Source organism: Triticum aestivum, chromosome 2B (genome assembly GCF_018294505.1).
Source record: "Triticum aestivum cultivar Chinese Spring chromosome 2B, IWGSC CS RefSeq v2.1, whole genome shotgun sequence".
NCBI lineage: Eukaryota > Viridiplantae > Streptophyta > Magnoliopsida > Poales > Poaceae > Triticum > Triticum aestivum.
In genome coordinates this window covers 752,010,570-752,031,651 of record NC_057798.1, presented here as the reverse complement: position 1 = coordinate 752,031,651, position 21,082 = coordinate 752,010,570, and the positions used below count along the sequence as shown (strand labels likewise).

Below are 21,082 nucleotides of genomic sequence, written 5' to 3'. Positions count from 1 at the left end.
CATCAGGTGGCTAGAGGGTGCCAGTCTCTCCCACTTTAGTCGGATCAGATTCGATGAAAAGGGTCCTTATGAAGGGTAAATAGCAATTGGCATATCACGTTGTGGTTTTTGCGTAGGTAAGAAACGTTCTTGCTAGAAACCCATAGCAGCCACGTAAAACATGCAAACAACAATTAGAGGACGTCTAACTTGTTTTTGCAGGGTATGCTATTTGATGTGATATGGCCAAGAAGAATATGATGAATGATATGTGATGTATGAGATTGATGATGTTCTTGTAATAGGAATCACGACTTTCATGTCGATGAGTATGACAACCGGCAGGAGCCATAGGAGTTGTCTTTATTTATTGTATGACCTGCATGTCATTAAACAACGCCATGTAATTACTTTACTTTATTGCTAACCGGTAGCCATAGTAGTAGAAGTAACAGTTGGCGAGACAACTTCATGAAGACACGATGATGGAGATCATGATGATGGAGATCATAGTGTCATGCCGGTGACGATGATGATCATGGAGCCCGAAAGATGGAGATCAAAAGGAGCAAAATGATATTGGCCATATCATGTCACTATTTGATTGCATGTGATGTTTATCATGTTTATGCATCTTATTTGCTCAGAACGACGGTAGTAAATAAGATGACCCCTCATTAAAATTTCAAGAAAGTGTTCCCCCTAACTGTGCACCGTTGCGAAAGTTCGTCGTTTCGAAGCACCACGTGATGATCGGGTGTGATAGATTCTTACGTTCACATACAACGGGTGTAAGCAAGATTTACACACGTGAAACACTTAGGTTAACTTGACGAGCCTAGCATGTACAGACATGGCCTCGGAACACAAGAGACCGAAAGGTCGAGCATGAGTTGTATAGTAGATACGATCAACATGAAGATGTTCATTGATGATGACTAGTCCGTCTCACGTGATGATCGGACACGGCCTAGTTGACTCGGATCATGTAATCACTTAGATGACTAGAGGGATGTCTATCTGAGTGGGAGTTCATTAGATGAACTTAATTATCCTGAACATAGTCAAAAAACCCTTTGCAAATTATGTCATAGCTCGCGCTTTAGTTCTACTGTTTTAGATATGTTCCTAGAGAAAATATAGTTGAAAGTTGACAGTAGCGATTATGCGGACAGTAGAAAGCTTATGTCCTTAATGCACCGCTCAGTGTGCTGAACCCCAAACGTCGTCTGTGGATATTGCGAACATCGGACATACACGTTTTGATAACTACGTGATAGTTCAGCTAAACGGTTTAGAGTTGAGGCACCAAAGACATTTTCGAAACGTCACGGAACATATGAGATGTTTCGAGGGCTGAAATTGGGATTTCAGGCTCGTGCCCACGTCAAGAGGTATAAGACCTCCGGCGATTTTCTTAGCCTGCAAACTAAGGTAGAAAAGCTCAATCGTTGAGCTTGTGCTCAGATTGTCTAGGCACAACAATCACTTGAATCCAGTGGGAGTTGATCTTCCAGATGAGATAGTGATGTTTCTCCAAAGTCATTGCCACCAAGCTGCTAGAGCTTCATGATGAACTGTAACATATCAGGGATAGATATGATGATCCTTGAGGTATTCACGATGTTTGACACCGCGAAAGTAGAAATCAAGAAGGAGCATCAATTGTTGATGGTTGGTGAAACCACTAGTTTCAAGAAGGGCAAGGGCAAGAAGGGATACTTCATGAAACGGCAAATCAGCTGCTGCTCTAGTGAAGAAACCCAAGGTTGAACCCAAACCCGAGACTAAGTGCTTCTGTAACGAGAGGAACGGACACTGAAGCAGAATTACCCTAGATACTTGGTAGACGAGAAGGCTGGCAAGGTCGATAGAAGTATATCGGATATGTTAATGTGTACTTTACTAGTACTCCTAGTAGCACCAGGGTATTAGATACCAGTTCGGTTGCTAAGTGTTAGTAACTCGAAATAAAAGGCTACGGAATAAACAGAGACTAGCTAAAGGTGAGTTGACGATATGTGTTGGAAGTGTTTCCAAGGTTGATGTGATCAAGCATCGCACGCTTCCTCTACCATTTAGATTGGTGCTATACCTGAATAGTGTTATTTGGTGTTTGCGTTGAGCATAGACATGATTGGATTATGTCTATCACAATGCGGTTATTCATTTAAGGAGAATAATGGTTACTCTATTTATTTGAATAATACCTTCAATGGTCTTACACCTTAAAAGAATGGTTTATTGAATCTCGATCGTAGTGATACACATTTTCAGGCCAAAAGATATAAGAGTAATGATAGTACCACATACTTGTGGCACTGCCATGTAAGTCATATTGGTATAAAACGCATGAAGAAGCTCCATGTTGATGGATCTTTGGACTCACTCGTTTTGAAAAGTTTGAGACATGCGAACCATGTCTATTGGTGTATACGCATGAAGAAACTCCATGCAGATGGATCGTTTGGACTCACTTGATTTTGAATCACTTGAGTCATGCAAATCATACCACATGGGCGAGATGACTGAAAGGCCTCGTTTTCAGTGAAATGGAACAAGAAAGCAACTTGTTGGAAGTAATACATTTTGATGTGTGTTGTCCAATGAGTGCCGAGGCATGCAGTGAATATCGTTATGTTCTTACTTCACGGATGATTTGAGTAGATACTGAGTATATTTACCTGATGAAACACAAGTCTGAATTATTGAATGGTTCAAGTAATTTCAGAGTGAAGTTGAAGATCATCATGACAAGAGGATAAAATGTCTATGATATGATCATAGAGATGAGTATCTGAGTTACGAGCTTTGGCACGCAATTAAGACATTGTGGAAATTGTTTCACAATTAATACCGCTTGGAACACCATAGTGTGATGGTGTGTCCGAACATCATAGTTGCGCCCTATTGGATATGGTGCGTACCATGATGTCTCTTATCGAATTACCACTATTGTTCATGGGTTAGGCATTAGATACAACCACACTCACTTTAATAGGGCACCACGTAATTCCGTTGAGACGACATAGTTTGAACTATGGTTTGGAGAAACCTAAGTTGTCGTTTCTTAAAAGTTTGGGGCTGCGACGCTTATGTGAAAAAGTTTCAGCGTGATAAGCTCGAACCCAAAGCCGATAAAAATGCATCTTCATAGGACACCCAAAACAGTTGGGTATACCTCCTATCTCAGATCCGGAAGCAAAAGTAACTGTTTCTAGAAACGGGTCCTTTCTCGAGGAAAAGTTTCTCTCGAAAAATTGAGTGGGAGGATGGTGGAGACTTGATGAGGTTATTGAACCATCACTTCAACCAGTGTGTAGCAGGGCACAGGAAGTTGTTCGTGTGGCACCTACACCAATTGAAGTGGAAGCTGATGATGGTGATCATGATGCTTCAGATCAAGTCACTATCGGACCTCATAGGTCGACAAGGACGCGTACTACTTCAGAGTGGTACGCAATCCTGTCTTAGAGGTCATGTTGCTAGACAACAATGAACCTACGAGCTATGGAGAAGCGATGGTGGGCCCGGATTCCGACGAATGGCTCGAGGCCATGAAATCCGAGAGAGGATCCATGACTTTGGAAGAAATCCTTGATGGTCGTAAGGCCATTGGGTACAGATGGATTTTAAAAGGAAGACAGACAATGATGGTAAGTATCGCCATTAAGAAAGCTCGACTTGTCATTAAGATGTTTTCCGACAAGTTCAAGGAGTTGACTACGATGAGACTTTCTCACTCGTAGCGATGCTAAGAGTCTGTTGGAATTATATTAGCAATTACTGCATGATTTATGAAATCTTGCAGATAGGATGTCAAAAACATTGTTTCCTTGACGTTATCCTTGGGGAAAGGTTGTATGTGATGCAACCAGAAGGTTTTGTCAATCCTAAAGAACGCTAACAAATATGCAAAACTCCAGCAATCCTTCTAAGGACTGGAGTAACCAGCTCGGAGTTGGAATGTACGCTTTGATGAGATGATCAAAGATTTTGGGTTTATACAAAGTTTATGAGAAACTTGTATTTCCAAAGAAGTGAGTGGGAGCACTATAGCATTTCTGATGAGTATATGTTGTTGACATATTGTTGATCAGAAATGATGTAGAATTTCTGGAAAGCGCATAGGGTTATTTGAAAAGTGTTTTTCAATAGAAACTTGCATTAAGCAACTTGAACATTGAGCATCAAGATCTATGAGGATAGATCAAAAATCGCTCAATGGTACTTTCAAATGAGCACATACCTTGACATGATCTTGAAGGTGTTCAAGATGGATCAGTCAAAGAAGGAGCTCTTGCCTGAGTAGTAAGGTATGAAATTAAGAGTTAAAGCTCGACCCCGACAGAAGAGAGAGAAAGGACGAAGGCCGTCCCCTATGCTTCAGACGTAGGCTCTATAGTATGCTATGTTGTGTACCGCACCGGAAGTGTGCCTTGCCATGAGTCAGTCAAGGGGTACAAGAATGATCCAGGAATGGATCATTGGACAACGGTCAAAATTGTCCTTGGAGTAAATAAAGGACATGTTTCTCGATTATGGAGGTGATAAAGAGTTCGGCGTAAAGGGTTACGTCGATGCAAGCTTTAACACCTATCTGAATGACTCTGAGTAGCAAACAGGATACGTATAGTGGAGCAACCATTTTGGAATAGCTCCAAGTGGAGCGTGGAAGCAACATTTACAATATGACATAGAGAATTGCGAAATACATACGGATCTGAATCTTGCAGACCCGTTGACTAAAACCTCTCTCACAAAACATGATCAAACCCCAGAACTCATTGAGTCTTAATCACATGGTGATGTGAACTAGTTTAGTGATACTAGTAAACTCTTTGGATGTTGGTCACATGGCGATGTAACCTATCAGTGTTAATCACATGGCGATGTGAACTAGATTATTGACTCTAGTGCAAGTGGGAGACTATTTGAAATATGCCCTAGAGGCAATAATAAATTAGTTATTATTATTATATTTCCTTGTTCATGATAATCATTTATTATCCATGCTATAGTTGTATTGATAGGAAACTCAGATACATGTGTGGGTACATAGACAACACCAAGTCCCTAGTAAGCCTCTAGATGACTAGCTCGTTGATCAATAGATGGTTACGGTTTCCTGACCATGGACATTGGATGTCGTTGATAACGGGATAACATCATTAGGAGAATGATGTGATGGACAAGACCCAATCCTAAGCCTAGCACAAAGATCATAGTTCGTATGCTAAAGCTTTTCTAATGTCAAGTATCATTTCCTTAGACCATGAGATTGTGCAACTCCCGGATACCGTAGGAATGCTTTGGGTGTACCAAATGTCACAATGTAACTGGGTGGCTATAAAGGTGCACTACAGGTATCTCCGAAAGTGTCTGTTGGGTTGGCACGAATCGAGACTGGGATTTGTCACTCCGTGTAACAAAGAGGTATCTCTAGGCCCACTCGGTAGGACATCATCATAATGTGCACAATGTGACCAAGGGGTTGATCACGGGATGATGTGTTACGAAACGAGTAAAGAGACTTGCCGGTAACGAGATTGAACAAGGTATCGGCATACCAACGATCGAATCTCGGGCAAGTACAATACCGCTAGACAAAGGGAATTGTATACGGGGTCGATTGAGTCCTTGACATCGTGGTTCATCCGATGAGATCATCATGGAACATGTGGGAGCCAACATGGGTATCCAGATCCCGTTGTTGGTTATTGACCGGAGAACGTCTCGGTCATGTCTGCATGGTTCCCGAACCCGTAGGGTCTACACACTTAAGGTTCGATGATGCTAGGGTTATAAAGGAAGTTTGTATGTGGTTACCGAATGTTGTTCAGAGTCCCGGATGAGATCCCGGACGTCACGAGGAGTTCCGGAATGGTCCGGAGGTAAAGATTTATATATGGGAAGTCTTGTTTTGGTCACCGGAAAAGTTTCGGGTTTTATCGGTAATGTACCGGGACCACTGGGAGGGTCCCGGGGGGTCCACCAAGTGGGGCCACTGGCCCCGGAGGCCTGCATGGGCCAAGTGTGGGAGGGGACCAGCCCCAGGTGGGCTGGTGCACCCCCCACAAGGGCCCAAGGCGCCTAGGGTTTGGGGAGGGGGCGCACCCACCTAACTTGGGGGGCAAGTTTCCCCTCTCCCCCCCTTTTGGCCACACCCTAGATGGGTTTGGGCTGGCCGCTGCCCCTAGGGGTGGAACCCTAGGTGGGGGCGCAGCCCTCCCTCTCCCCCTATATATACTTGAGGACTTTGGGGCTGCCAACACATGAGTTTCACCTCTCCCTGGCGCAGCCCTACCTCTCTCCCTTCTCCTCTCCCGCGGTGCTTGGCGAAGCCCTGCAGGATTGCCACGCTGCTCCATCACCACCACGCCGTTGTGCTGCTGCTGGACGGAGTCTTCCTCAACCTCTCCCTCTCTCCTTGCTGGATCAAGGCATGGGAGACGTCACCGGGCTGTACGTGTGTTGAACGCGGAGGTGCCGTCCGTTCGGCACTAGGATCTCCGGTGATTTGGATCATGACGAGTACGACTCCTTCAATCCCGTTCTCTTGAACGCTTCCGCTTAGCGATCTACAAGGGTATGTAGATGCACTCTCCTTCCCCTCGTTGCTGGTTTCTCCATAGATAGATCTTGGTGACACGTAGGAATTTTTTTGAATTTCTGCTACGTTCCCCAACAAGAACTGCATACAAAAATCCTATGGGTATGTCTCCATATAAGATGGTTTATGGAAAAGCATGTCATTTACCTCTTGAACTTGAACATAAAGCATATTGGGCTATTAAAGAGCTTAATTATGACTTCAAACTTGCCGGTGAGAAAAGGTTATTTGATATTAGCTCACTTGATGAATGGAGAACCCAAGCATATGAGAATGCTAAGCTTTTCAAAGAAAAAGTCAAACGCTGGCATGATAAGAGGATACAAAAGCGTGAGTTTAACGTAGGAGATTATGTGTTATTGTTCAACTCTCGTTTAAGACTCTCGTTTAAGATTTTTTTGCAGGAAAATTCCTCTCAAAATGGGAAGGTCCCTACGTTATCGAGGAGGTTTATCGTTCTGGTGCTATAAAAATCAACAACTTTGAAGGCACAAATCCGAGGGTGGTAAACGGTCAAAGAATTAAACATTATATTTCAGGTAATCCTATCAATGCTGAAACTAATATTATTGAAACCATAACCCCTAAGGAATACATAAGAGACACTTTCCAGAATGTTCCAGACCCCGAAAAGGCATAGGTACGTGGTACGGTAAGTAAACCGACTCCAAAACAACTCTAATGGCAATTTTCATCAGTTTTGGATTATTTAAGGATTTTAGGAAGAAAGAAGTAGTCCGAAAGGGACACGAGGCTCCCACGAGAGAGGAGGGCGCCCCCCCTGTAGGGTGCGCCCCCCTGATTCGTGGGCACCTCGTGTGCCTCCCGGACTCCGTTTTCTTGTATGTTATGTATTTTGGTCGGTAAAAATTCATTATATATACCCCCAAAGGTTTTGACCACCGTATCACGCAAATATCCTCTGTTTTCGTTTCGAGCTGTTCCTGCTGCAGATTTGAACAAGATGTCATCCCAAGATTCGGAGGGAGAGAGCTACATAGCTGATTATATTGCAAATCCAAAAGTATATGGGGATGTGGAACACTATGGTTGGACCACAGAGGAAGAAGAAGACTATGATCCAAAGAGGAACGAGGAGACAAGCTCTGATGAAGAGGACGATCCACTGCCTCAACCTGGTGATATGCATGTGGAGTTCAAGAAGTCAAGCCTCCCTAAGGTCCAATCTATCCCACCACGTTTTTTGCAGGACAGCAAGGCAACACTATGCAAAAAGATAATGAAACTTGAGCTCGAGAATGAGGATCCAAGGGAGGAAAATTTTAGCCTCAGGCGTAAGCTAGAGAAGAAAAGTGCAACAACTCCTACTCCATCACCTCCGAGGCAATAATCACATGGGTGTGGGCACTCCCCTTGGCAACTGCCAAGCTTGGGGGAGGTGCCCCGGTATCATATCACCATCACACTCCTATCTTTACCGCCTTATTTAGTTCGATCCTTTTAGTAGTATCTTGATCTATTAGTTTGAAGGATATCAAGTAGTTTTGAGATTTTCATTGTGATCTCTTTATGTAAGCGAGTTCGTGTGCTATCTATAATAAAGATTAGTGTTGAGTTAAGGGCTTTGCTATGTTGCTATGATCTTGAGAAAGTAGAAAGAACAAAAGAGTTCATATTGATCTTATGGATAATGATAACTTCACACATAGAAAGTATGAGGCATAAAAATTGTTGAGAGTTTATGAACGTAGCCTTGGTCATCGTTGCAATTAATAGGAAGTGATAAGGAAAGAGGGGTTCACATATAGATATATTATCTTGGACATCTTTTATGATTGTGAAGCACTCATTAAGTATGACATGCTAAAAGAGTTGACGTTGGACAAGGAAGACAACGTAATGGTTTATGTTTTCCGACATCTCAGTTAAAGTATATTGTCATTGACCTTCCAAACATGTCGAGCTTGCCTTTCCCCCTCATGCTAGCCAAAATTCCTTGCACTAAGTAGAGATACTACTTGTGCTTCCATATATCCTCAAACCCAGTTTTGCCATGAGAGTCCACCATACCTACCTATGGATTGAGTAAGATCCTTCAAGTAAGTTGTCATCGGTGCAAGCAATAAAAATTTCTCTCTAAATATGCATGACTTATTAGTGCAGAGAAAATAAGCTTTGTACGAACTTGTTGTGGAAGTAATAAAAGCGATGGATTGCATAATAAAGGTCGACATACAAGGGGCAATATAAAGTGACGTTCTTTTGCATTAAGATTTTGTGTATCCAACCGTAAAAGCGCATGACAACCTCTGCTTCCCTCTACGAAGGGCCTATCTTTTACTTTATGTTTTACTTTATGCTTGAGTCAATGTGATCCTCACCTTTCCCTTTTTTGTTTTATCCTTTGGCAAGCTCCTCATGTTTGAAAGATTATGATACATATATCCAATTGGATGTAAGTTGGCATAGACTATTATTGTTGACATCACCTAAAGGTGAATACGTTGGGAGGCAACACAATAAGCCCCTATCTTTCTCAGTGTCCGGCTGAAATTCTATAACCACAAGTATTGCGTGAGTGTTAATAATTATGGGAGACTACGAGATAGTTGAGTATGTGAGCTTGCTGAAAAGCTCTATTATTGACTCTTTCTGATGTTACGATAAATTGCAATTGCTTCAATGACTGAGACTATAGTTGTTAGTTCCCAATGAAGTTTTTGAACCATACTTGACATTGTGAATTGCTTATTACTTGAACATAGGAAATCATATGACAAAATCCACATATGTTGCTGTTATTAGAATGATCATGATGCCCTCATGTCCGTATTTTATTTTTATCAACACCTCTATCTCTAAACATGTGGACATATTTTTCGATTTCGGCTTCCGCTTGAGGACAAGCGAGGTCTAAGCTTGGGGGAGTTGATACGTCCATTTTGCATCATGCTTTTATATCAATATTTATTGCATTATGGGCTGTTATTACACATTATATCTCAATACTTATGGCTATTCTCTCTTATTTTACAAGGTTTACCATGAAGAGGGGGAATGCCGGCAGCTGGAATTCTGGCTGGAAAAGGAGCAAACGTTGGAAACCTATTCTGCACAACTCCAAAAGACCCGAGGCTTCTCAAAACAACTTTTTGGATTTATTAAGGAATTATGAGCAAAAGAAATAGGCCAGGGGGCCCACACCCTGTCCAGGAGACAGGGGGGCGCGCCCCCCCTAGGGGCGCGCCCCCTATCTCTTGGGCCCCTGAAGGAAATATGCCCTAGAGGCAATAATAAAGTTATTATTTATTTCCTTATATCATGATAAATGTTTATTATTCATGCTAGAATTGTATTAACCGGAAACATAATACATGTGTGAATACATAGACAAACAGAGTGTCACTAGTATGCCTCTACTTGACTAGCTCGTTAATCAAAGATGGTTATGTTTCCTAACCATAGACAAAGAGTTGTTATTTGATTAACGAGGTCACATCATTAGTTGAATGATCTGATTGACATGACCCATTCCATTAGCATAGCACCCGATCGTTTAGTATGTTGCTATTGCTTTCTTCATGACTTATACATGTTCCTATGACTATGACATTATGCAACTCCCGTTTACCGGAGGAACACTTTGGGTGCTACCAAACGTCACAATGTAACTGGGTGATTATAAAGGAGCATTACAGGTGTCTCCAAAGGTAGATGTTGGGTTGGCGTATTTCGAGATTAGGATTTGTCACTCCGATTGGCGGAGAGGTATCTCTGGGCCCTCTCGGTAATACACATCACATAAGCCTTGCAAGCATTACAACTAATATGTTAGTTGTGAGATGATGTATTACGGAACGAGTAAAGAGACTTGCCGGTAACGAGATTGAACTAGGTATTGGATACCGACGATCGAATCTCGGGCAAGTAACATACCGATGACAAAGGGAACAACGTATGTTGTTATGCGGTCTGACCGATAAAGATCTTCGTAGAATATGTAGGAGCCAATATGGGCATCCAGGTCCCGCTATTGGTTATTGACCGGAGACGTGTCTCGGTCATGTCTACATTGTTCTCGAACCCGTAGGGTCCGCACGCTTAAGGTTACGATGACAGTTTCATTATGAGTTTATGCATTTTGATGTACCGAAGGTTGTTCGGAGTCCCGGATGTGATCACGGACATGAAGAGGAGTCTCGAAATGGTCGAGACGTAAAGATTGATATATAGGAAGCCTATGTTTGGACATCGGAAGTGTTCCGGGTGAAATCGGGATTTTACCGGAGTACCGGGAAGGTTACCGGAACCCCCCGGGAGCCACATGGGCCTTCATGGGCCTTAGTGGAAAGGAGAAAGGGGCAGCCCAAGGTGGCTGCACCACTTACCCCTCCCCTAGTCCTATTAGGACTAGGAGAAGGTGGCCGGCCCCCCTCTCTCCCTTCCCCTCCGAGGAATCCTAGTTGGACTAGGATTGGGGGGAGGAATCCTACTCCCAGAGGGAGTAGGACTCTCCTGCGCCTCCCCACCTTGGCCGGCCAGCCCTCCCCCTTGGCTCCTTTATATACGGAGGCAGGGGGCACCTCTAGACACACAAGTTGATCCACGTGATATGTTCCTTAGCCGTGTGCGGTGCCCCCTGCCACCATATTCCTCGATAATACTGTAGCGGAGTTTAGGCGAAGCCCTGCTGCTGTAGTACATCAAGATCGTCACCACGCCGTCGTGCTGACGGAACTCTTCCCCGACACTTTGCTGGATCGGAGTCCGGGGATCGTCATCGAGCTGAACGTGTGCTCAAACTCGGAGGTGCCGTAGTTTCGGTGCTTGATCGGTTAGATCGTGAAGACGTACGACTACTTCCTCTACGTCGTGTCATCGCTTCCGCAGTCGGTCTGCGTTGGGTACGTAGACAATACTCTCCCCCTCGTTGCTGTGCATCACCATGATCTTGCGTGTGCGTAGGAATTTTTTTGAAATTACTACGTTCCCCAACAGCCCCCTGGTGGGCCTCCGGCATCCATCTTCTGCTATATGAAGGGTTTTGTCCTGGAAAAATTCGTGGGCAAGCTTACGGGACGAAACTCCACCACCACGACACGGAACCTTGGCGGAATCAATCTAGGGCTCTGGCGGAGCTGTTCTGCCGGGGACACTTCCCTCCGGGAGGGGGAAATCATCACCAACGTCATCACCAACGATCCTCTCATCGGGAGGGGGTCAATCTCCATCAACATATTCACCAGCACCATCTCATCTCAAAACCCTAGTTCATCTCTTGTATCCAATCTTGTATCAAAACCACAAATTGGTACATGTGGGTTGCTAGTAGTGTTTATTACTCCTTGTAGTTGATACTAATTGGTTTACTTGGTGGAAGATCATATGTTCAGATCCTTTATGCATATTATTACACCTCTGATTATGAACATGAATATGCTTTGTGAGTAGTTACGTTTGTTCCTGAGGACATGGGTGAAGTCTTGCTATTAGTAGTCATGTGAATTTGGTATTCGTTCGATATTTTGATAAGATGTATGTTGTCTCTCCTCTAGTGGTGTTATGTGAACGTCGACTACATGACACTTCACCATTATTTGGGCCTAGAGGAAGGCATAGGGAAGTAATAAGTAGATGATGGGTTGCTAAAGTGACAGAAGCTTAAACCCTAGTTTATGTGTTGCTTCGTTAGGGGTTCATATGGACCCATATGTTTAATGCTGTGGTTAGGTTTACCTTAATACTCCTTTTTGTATTTGCGGACACTTGCAATAGGGGTTAATCATAAGTGGGATGCTTGTCCATGTTAGGGCAGTACCCAAGTACCGGTCCACCCACATATCGAATTATCAAAGTACCGAAAGCGAATCTTATGAACGTGATGAAACTAGCTTGACGATAATTCCCTATGTGTCCTCGGGAGCTCCTTCCTCATTATTAGAATTTGTCCAGGCTTATCCTTTGCTACATAAAGGATTGGGCCACCTTGCTGCACTTTATTTACTTTATTTACTTTTTGCTCGTTACTATTTATCTTATCACAAAACTATCTATCACCTACTATTTCAGTGCTTGTAGAGAAAACCTTACTGAAAACCGCTTATCATTTCCTCCTGCTCCTCGTTGGGTTCGACACTCTTACTTATCGAAAGGACTACGATAGATCCCCTACACTTGTGGGTCATCAGGGCCGCGCCGCCTGTACCTAGGGTTCGTCCGTCGGTCGTGTGACCGGCTTCCCTAGAGAGTCTTTTCCTCGAGCCTTGCTCCGGGGTTTTCTCTCTCCCGCCGGTCATCTTGATCGCACGGTTTATTTTTGATTTTCCGATCTATTCTTGATAGGTTTGCGTCGCCCACCACCGCCGTCGACCCCGAGCGCCTCTACTCCGACCACGGCGCGACCAGCCGGCCTCTCCTCCGACCCGGCGGCCACGGACGCCGAGGCGGCCCGTCAGGGCCAGCCGCCGTCCGCCCGTCGGTCCACCCGTCGCCCTACGCCGGCCGTCACCGCCTTGCTCTGACGGGACACCTGCATCGCCCCGACCCGGCGGCCTCACGCCATGTGACGGTCAATCATAGCCGTCTCTCATGCGCCGGCCGGCCCATCGATCCACGTCACCCGCCTCCGCCACGTTTGTATGGCGGCCCGCGGTCTACCTCGCCGGCCTCGTCCTCGGCCGCAGGACGGCTGCGTCAGGCTCGTCGGCTGCCTCAACTCGGGCCCGCTGCTCCGTTGGTCGCTCGGGCCTCGCTGCCCGGGCACCGGCATTGCTTTGCCAGCCCAGGTGCCGGTGCTGACAAGCTCATCCGCACGACGTCTCACGCTGTCCACCATCGCCGGCTTCATCTCGGACTCCGCCGCCACCACGCCTCCATCGAGCGGCGTCCCCGACCTCGCGTGCGATGGGCTTGATCACCCGCTCGCCGCCGCGATCCGCCTCATCTACGCCGCGCGACCGATCTGGCCCGTCGGTTACGCACGCCTTCGCAGGTCCCGTGAAGATCGTCCCCGAGTTCAGCGCGCTTCTCCATCGATCGAGCATCGGGCTGCCGCAACGTCGCCCCGTGGTTCTCCTCGCGGCTGCATCGACTCGTGCGTCGCCACTGCATCGCTCCTTTGGGCCATAGTGTCGCGATACGCGGTCCCCGCTGCCGCCCCGAGGCCGTCCCCGCGGTTGCACCGACTCACGAACCGCCGTTGCGTCGCCCCTTTGGTCCGCAGCGTCGCGGCCCGCGGTCCCCGCCGCCCCGAGGTCTTCCCGCCGTCGCCCCGACCCTCCTGCCGCCGCTGCGTCGCCCCTTCGGGCTGTAGCGCCGCGGCCCGCGATCCACTTCGCTGTCACCGCACGTCGACCTGCCGTGGTATGCGCCGCGCCGTCTCCCTTGGCGCGGGAACGCCACCGTCTGCGCCGGTCTTCGTCACGCTGTCAGGGTTCTTTGCCTATTTCAAGCACCGCCGCCGCACTTTTAACCTAGCCGCCGCCGCCGCTCTTCTTTGGCCGCCGCCGCCCCCCGTCCACCCCCTTCGTCTTCGTCCAAGCAACATCACATCGCCAGCGTCGCCGTCATCTACCCCGACCACTTCGTCTACTCCGACTACCGTTGGTGACATCGGCCCCGCGCCGATGGACGCCGCAATCGTTGTCGAGTTCTTCTTTGCTGGCCCCTCCGACTTCTTCGACATGGCGTACAGCTTGTGCAGGTCCCTCGTCTACGCATGCCCGATGCTGGCAACACCGATGCGTGCCTTCATCCACGACGTGTCCCCGGGGCTGGCAAGCCTGGTCGGCGCTTCGTCAACTTCGTCTTCGTCCGTCTACGCATGCCCGGTGCTGGCAACACCGGTGCGTGCCTTCGTCCACGATGTATCCTCGGGCTTGGCAAACCCGCCGCGACGCGTCGTCAACACCATCATCCTTCCGGCGCACCACTACCTCGTCACCACTGCGCCCATGACTAACACGGCGCCCTCTTACGCCCGCGGCTCCACGGCGACTTCCTCGACACCGGCCACCCCGACTCGACATCGACCACGGCATTCTTCGCACGGCTACCTCGACCACGGCTCCACCACCTACGCTCTTGGCTACATCGACAAACGGCACAAAGGGCTACCGCCTGCTTGACCAACCTCGTTGGTTCCACTCCAGCCATGACTCCGCGATGCGTCGACCGTTACGAATGTGTGTGTGTGTGTGTGGGGGGGGGGGGGGGTGTCCGTCAGCTTGCCTTCGGATTCTTCTCCAGTCTCACCGTCTGCGTCGGTACCGTTGTGACTGCGAGGGGATGTTGAGTAACGTGATTGTATTAGGAAACATAGGTTAGACTAGGAAATATTCTGGCTTGCCTTGTACTCCAAGTAGATCATGTACTCCTATATATATGCCCATGAGGCTCAAGCAATAGAACGACTATTCCACCAATCCTCTCTCTCTTCCAACAATATGCAAACAAATCTCAATTGTTTAAGTCATATTTCCGTCAATTCCATTATACAAGTACTAAATATTTCATTGTTTCATAAATATGTTAGGCTACATGTGTTGGCAATGAGGAGACTCCACTAGAAATGAGTTCCCACTGTTGGAAAAATGGCCGTTGCCATGTTTCTTTATCTTTGCCGAGAGCTGAACTCGGCAAACTCTCTAATTAGCGTGTATCTCGCAGGTTCCTTAACGTGCAATCTTTCTGATCAATCGGCACCCAAGCTCTCCATCTCCAGTACCGTGGACACAGGCGCCGGGGCCAGCGGCCATGGTTATTTTCAATCTGCCTCGGGTAGTACGCAAGTTTGGTGCTCCGTCACATCAAAACGAACCGGTGAAAGATCGACCGACGGGGTCCAGGGTCATGGTGATCAACGTACGAACGACCTGATGCATGTGATTGCCATGCTGTTTCTCCCCTCATCGGATGCCTTGCAACGACCACGGAGCGCAAGCTTTGTACTCCATCCGTCCCACAATATACCACACGTCAATGTTTACAAATTTGTCCACTAATCTTTGTGAAAGTGTATGAATTTAGCATGTACAAATTGTACGGTTCTACCTAGTTTGTAAATGTTGTTACATCAAATGTTTTTTTTTCAATTTTGTAAGCATTGTATAGGTGACATTTGTAGTAAAATAAGTTGTAGTCTTCTGGAAGCTGGAAGAAGGGACTCCTCTTGCGGCCTTGCACCACGATGCGAGCGGTGGAGGTAATGGCGGTGGCCCCAGAAGGTGGCGTCGGCGAACTGCGCACTCTGTGTGGTGTTGTTTGGGAAGATTGGTGTGGTGAGCTTGGATTTTGTTTGTCCTTGTTGTGCCGAATACCGTGATGTTGCTGGCCTTTGAGACACGATCTCACCTCCACCACTATTGGGGCGGTCCAAACTCCCTCTCTTCGCGGTTTTGGTTTCTCTCCTCTTCAGCAACAATGATGCTTGCTGTGTGGTGGTGCGATGTATTGTGAGTCGTCTTATGTGCTCCTTCGAGAAGTCTTCATGTCCCCTCTCTAGGCGAGTCACGCCTGATCTGGCTTGCTTAGTGGTGGGTGGGTGGATGACTCGATGCGGCAAAGGTTTTTTCTTGACATCATTTTTGTGGTACGTAGGCGTGTAAGGTAGTGTGCTTGTTGGGATCTTTCTGTTGCATTGACGCCCGGTTGGAGCTTCGTACCTTTGTATCCGATTTTTACCAAATTTCCTCTAAGTAACAAGAGAAAAGTATGTTTTTGGTCCCTCAGATTTCCCAAAAGTATAGATTTCGTCCTTCAAGATTTTTTTGGTAGACATTTGGTCTTTCAAGTCCCAAAACCAGGTAAATTTCATCCAAAACCAGATTTTGACCATGTTGACAGGGTTTGACTGCCACGTCATCTGTGCTTGATGAACCATAAATTCAGAGAAAAAAACAGCAAAAATATTCAAAAAATATGATTTTTTGGCATCCAACATGTTTGGATGCGCAAGGTGCGTGCAAACTTTCGTGGTGTTTGGACACTCAAGGAGCTCTTAGCAAAAAAAAAACTGTAAACATGCTCTAGGTGAATAATGAATTAGAAAAAATAGCTATTTTTTTTAAATATCTTTTTTTAACGTTCAAGATGATTGGGTTGGCAAGGTGCGTGTAAATTTTCTTCATCTTTGGACATTCAAGGAGCTCATGGTGAAAAAAAACCAAAATTTGGTTCACAAAAGAATAGCCAAAATTTGTTTTTTTTTGGGCTACAGATCCTCGGATGCCATTTGACTACAAAATTTTGCACGCACCTAGTGCACCCAAGCATCTTGGTTGCTACAAAATGTTCGATTTTTTCAAATGGTTAGCTATTCTTTCTTCTTTTGAATTTACTGTTCTCCTAGAGTAGATTTATCTTTTGTTCTTGCCACAAGCTCCTCAATTGTCCAAACGCCATGCAAATTTGCACGCACCTTGTGTACTTGAGCATATCAGATGGCAAAAGAAAAACAATTATATGTTTTTAAAATTTTTACGCTATTTTTTTCGAATTCGCTGTTAATATCAAGCACAAATTACGTGGCGGTCAAACCTGGTCGCCGTGGTCAAAATTTGGTTTTGAATGAAACTTACCCGGTTTTGAGACTTGAGGGACCAAATGTCTATAGTTTTTTTTATACTTTTAGGGAATTTGAGGGACAAAAACATACTCCCTCAGTTCCATAATATAACAGCCTTTTTACATACTTCTCAATTAACAATGTTGTCTTCGATGCGAAAGTGCAGAACCCTGCCTATTTTGTGGTCACAGTGGATAAAGAAAAGATGGTCGTACCAACACAAACCACCGGCAAACTTTACTGTCTTCAAATGAGAGAGCAAGTCTACTCTTGTATTATACTCCCTCCGTCCCAAAATAAGTGTCTCAACTTTGTACTAATTTTAGTACAAAGTTGTACTAAATTTGAGACACTTATTTTGAGACGAATGGAGTATTTTTTGGCAGTTTTTTCTACAAATTTGGTCAAATTTTGCACTGTTTGACTTGAGTCAAAAGTTATGTGTCTTCCTTTTGACAATGGAGGGTGTATTACTCAAACAAGTCAAGTAAAAAAAGTGCAGTATCTCCTTTGTATCAAGCAAAGAAATTAAATTGGCATTGATTCACATATATATATATAGTCCATGCAAAACTTGCCACTGCATTTGCATACACTGGGAACTGGGAAGCAAAATGTTTACAGCAGAAGTCAATGAAATTAAGCGATATTTTCGCTTCGACACACAGACAGCACTGCATGAATGCTGTCAATTGTTTCAGCCATATTTAGTCAATTTCATTATACACGTACTAAATAACTTTTACTAAGTATAAGCCTTTCACCTGGCCATGCACGTAGCCAAACAGTGTCACATGCAAGGTTTACAAGCCAACGAAGATTATCTTTTGGCCTGAACGCATGCCCACCGGCCCGATGCCCCCACTGGAACTGTACAAAGCAGTATGAACAACGAGATAGCACGAGGCGTTGTCTTCGTGAAGAATCCTAGGCCGTAGGCACTTGAAAAAGAAAAAAGGACCGCAACCAAATTCGATATTGTACTACACCGATCCACACTAATTAGCGTGCACAGTATATATCTCGGAGGTTCCATAACGTGCAAACTCTCTGATTAATCGGCGCCATAGCTCTCCAGTACCATGTACACAGGCGCCGGGGCCCGTGGTCATGGTCATTTCCTGCCACACTTCCAATCTGCCTCGAGTCGTACGCAAGTTTGGTGCTCCGTCACATCAAAACAAACCGGTGAAAGATCGACCGACGGGGTCCAGGATCATGGGGATCAAAGGTACGATCGACCTGATGCAGGTGATGGCCATCCTGTTTCTCCCTCATCCGATGCCTTGCATCGACCAGGGAGCGCAAAGCTTTGTACTTCATCGACCTGATGCTTTGCACGTCAATGCTTACAAATTGGACCACTAATCTTCGTAAAAGCGTATGAGTTTAGCATGTACAAATGGTATGATTCTGCCTAGCTTGTAAATACTTTTACCTCGTGTGTTCTTTCACACTAATTCTGTAAGCGTTCTATATGTGAGATTTGTAGTCAAAGTATTCCTCACAAAAACAAAAAAGAAATTGTCGTCAAAGACTCAAAGTCATGAGCTTAGGTGCCAAATGTTGGAATATACAGCATCATTTCTTGTATAAAATTTGGTGGCATGAGCTTCATGTATATGTATGCAAAAATTGTGGCGAACACATCATATTGCATGGTTTTTTTTTTCGATAAAGGACTTTTCATTGAATAGATATATCGAGGTGATACAATCATATTGAAAGAAAGCCCAGCCTCTGCATAGCTAGATGCACACAGCCAAAACGTCCAGAACACTCTAAAAATAAAATAATTTGATACAATGCCAAGCAATAAATCGTGTCCAGCCTAAGGAGCGGTAGATCCTATCCGTAAATCACACTGCCATCCATGGGGGTAGAAAACCTCCCTGGCCGTATGCTCCAGCCGGGTAGACGCCATCATAAAAAGGTCCTGTCCTCCGGCTTCTGCAGGATAGACCACATACGAAGCAATCGTGTACAAGCATGAATAACCTTCGAAGTCGAGGTTACGAACAGCAGTCCTACGCATGGCCTTCACCATAGAATCCTCGTCGGTGGCGAACACATCATATTGCATGGTTACGGGCCGTGAGGAATGATCACACCTCCACCAGTAATGGGGCGGTCCAAACTCCCTTCTCTTCGCCGCTTTGGTTTCTCTCCCCTTCGGTAGGAGTGGTGCTTGTTGTGTGGTGGTGCGATATCTTTCATCACACCGGGATCTGCCTTGCTCGGTGACGGGTAGGTAGACGTCTCGATGCAATGAAGGTTTTTTTGACGGCATTTGTGTGGTGCGTAGGCGTGTTTGGTGATATGCTTGTTGTGGTTTCCGTGGCTTTGACAATGGTTGGTGCTTCGTACCTCTGTGTCTAGGTTTGGTCCAATTATTTCTGATTAGCAATGTTGTCTTCTATGTGGAATTGCAGGAACCCCTGCCGATTTTGAGATGACAGTGGATAAAGAGAAGATGGTCATACCAACACAAACGTTGATGTGATGTGAAGAAAAAAAACCACAATCGTTGATGCTACTGTCCAACTTAACTGCCTTCAAATGAGAGCAAGCCTACTCTAGTAGCAGTAATTAACTTATTACCCAAACAAAGTCAATTAGAATAAATCCCAGTCTCTCCTTCGTGCAAAGCAAAGATAATTATATTGACGTTGATTCATATAGAGTCCATGCAACACATGCAATTGCATTTGCATACACCGCGGGAAGTGAAACAAAATGTCTACAAGTCGAAGAAGAAAGCGATTTTTTTCACTTGGACAGACAGCACTTGCACGAATGCATGGGCGCTCGCTTCCACCAAACGAAACAACATCAACATGTCACACGCACTTGAAGCCGTCGGGGATCTCCTTCTTGCAGGCGCTGGCGAGGAGCTCGACGCCGACGGACCACTCGGCGGAGACAAGGCCGAGCACGCCTTCCTTGGCGGCGATGCAGAGGCACGAGGCCGCCTCCGCCGCGGCGAGCCCGCCCACGAGCTGGCAGCACTCGCTTCCGAGCTGCGCGCCGGCCTGCGCGTCCGCGAGGCCGAGCACGGCCGCGCACGCGCCGAACTTGACGGCCTCCCACGGGCAGAACGGGTCGGCCGGGAGGCCCTTGGTCCACAGCACCCTGGGTGGCGCGCCGCCGTGTAACGCGGCGGCGGTGGAGAGCGTCGCCGCGGCGAGGAGGAGCGCGAGGACTGACACGGTGGTGCCGTGGTGAGCCATTCTTGCGCTCTGGCCGTGGCTTTACTGACTTTTTACGAATAGAGGGCATGCCTAACCACGTCAAAATTCAGCCCTCTGACGTTGGCATGCCTAACCACGTCAAAATCAAGTTGTAGCACCAGTCCAATGTATGCCGCAAGTTTTAGCACTAAACTGACTTTTTACGTCAAGTTGTGACAGTGTAATTGACTCCTGGAATGACTGGCAAGGATGCAGGGCAGCTCCGGCCGGCCGGCGGGTGGTCCATCCATCCATGCATGGCCGCGTCCCGGGCGATGGTACGTGAGCCAACCAGCGAATGCCGTATGGGGTATGGGCATTTTCTCCATGAATGCGCTGCGTACGTACGTTCGTTGGGAGCTCATGCATGTGACGATGGGATGGCTTCATCGAAGGGAACAAGGCAGGCACAGGGAGACGGCGGGGCCGCATGCATGCATGCATGCCGCCAATGGCGCCAGGGTCGCCTTAGCTAGCTAGCGTGTTGCTTCTGCCTTTGGTCAGGATCCCCGATGAGCAGCGCAGATCTGTAGTTTTTGTGTGGAGCAAGCAGGGCAGAAGAGTTCCGATCGATGGGGATACGATCTGCTCGTCAATGGCTCCATGCGTGCCATGCCCGCCCATGTGCTAGGCCAGCAGCTGGTGATAGCTCCAGCGGCAGGCGCTACGACCAAGGTCAGTCCATGTCCATGACAGTAAAGCAACAGCAGCAGAGGGTAGCTGCTCGCGCCAGCC

The 21,082-nt window shown here is 46.5% G+C and overlaps 1 protein-coding gene across 1 annotated transcript; it reads right to left on the bottom strand.

Annotated features, from left to right (window-relative positions):
• Window positions 1-19,772: 19,772 nt before the first annotated feature.
• LOC123042455 (putative lipid-binding protein AIR1) lies at window positions 19,773-20,400 on the bottom strand. Its single transcript, XM_044464903.1, has one exon. The coding sequence runs from the start codon at window positions 20,345-20,347 to the stop codon at window positions 19,958-19,960; it is 390 nt and encodes a 129-aa protein (XP_044320838.1). The 5' UTR covers window positions 20,348-20,400; the 3' UTR covers window positions 19,773-19,957.
• Window positions 20,401-21,082: the final 682 nt, after the last annotated feature.

Coding starts and splice junctions, on each gene's coding strand:
- LOC123042455 (XM_044464903.1), bottom strand. CDS start 20,347: ATGGCTCACCACGGCACCACCGTGTCAGTCCTCGCGCTCCTCCTCGCC.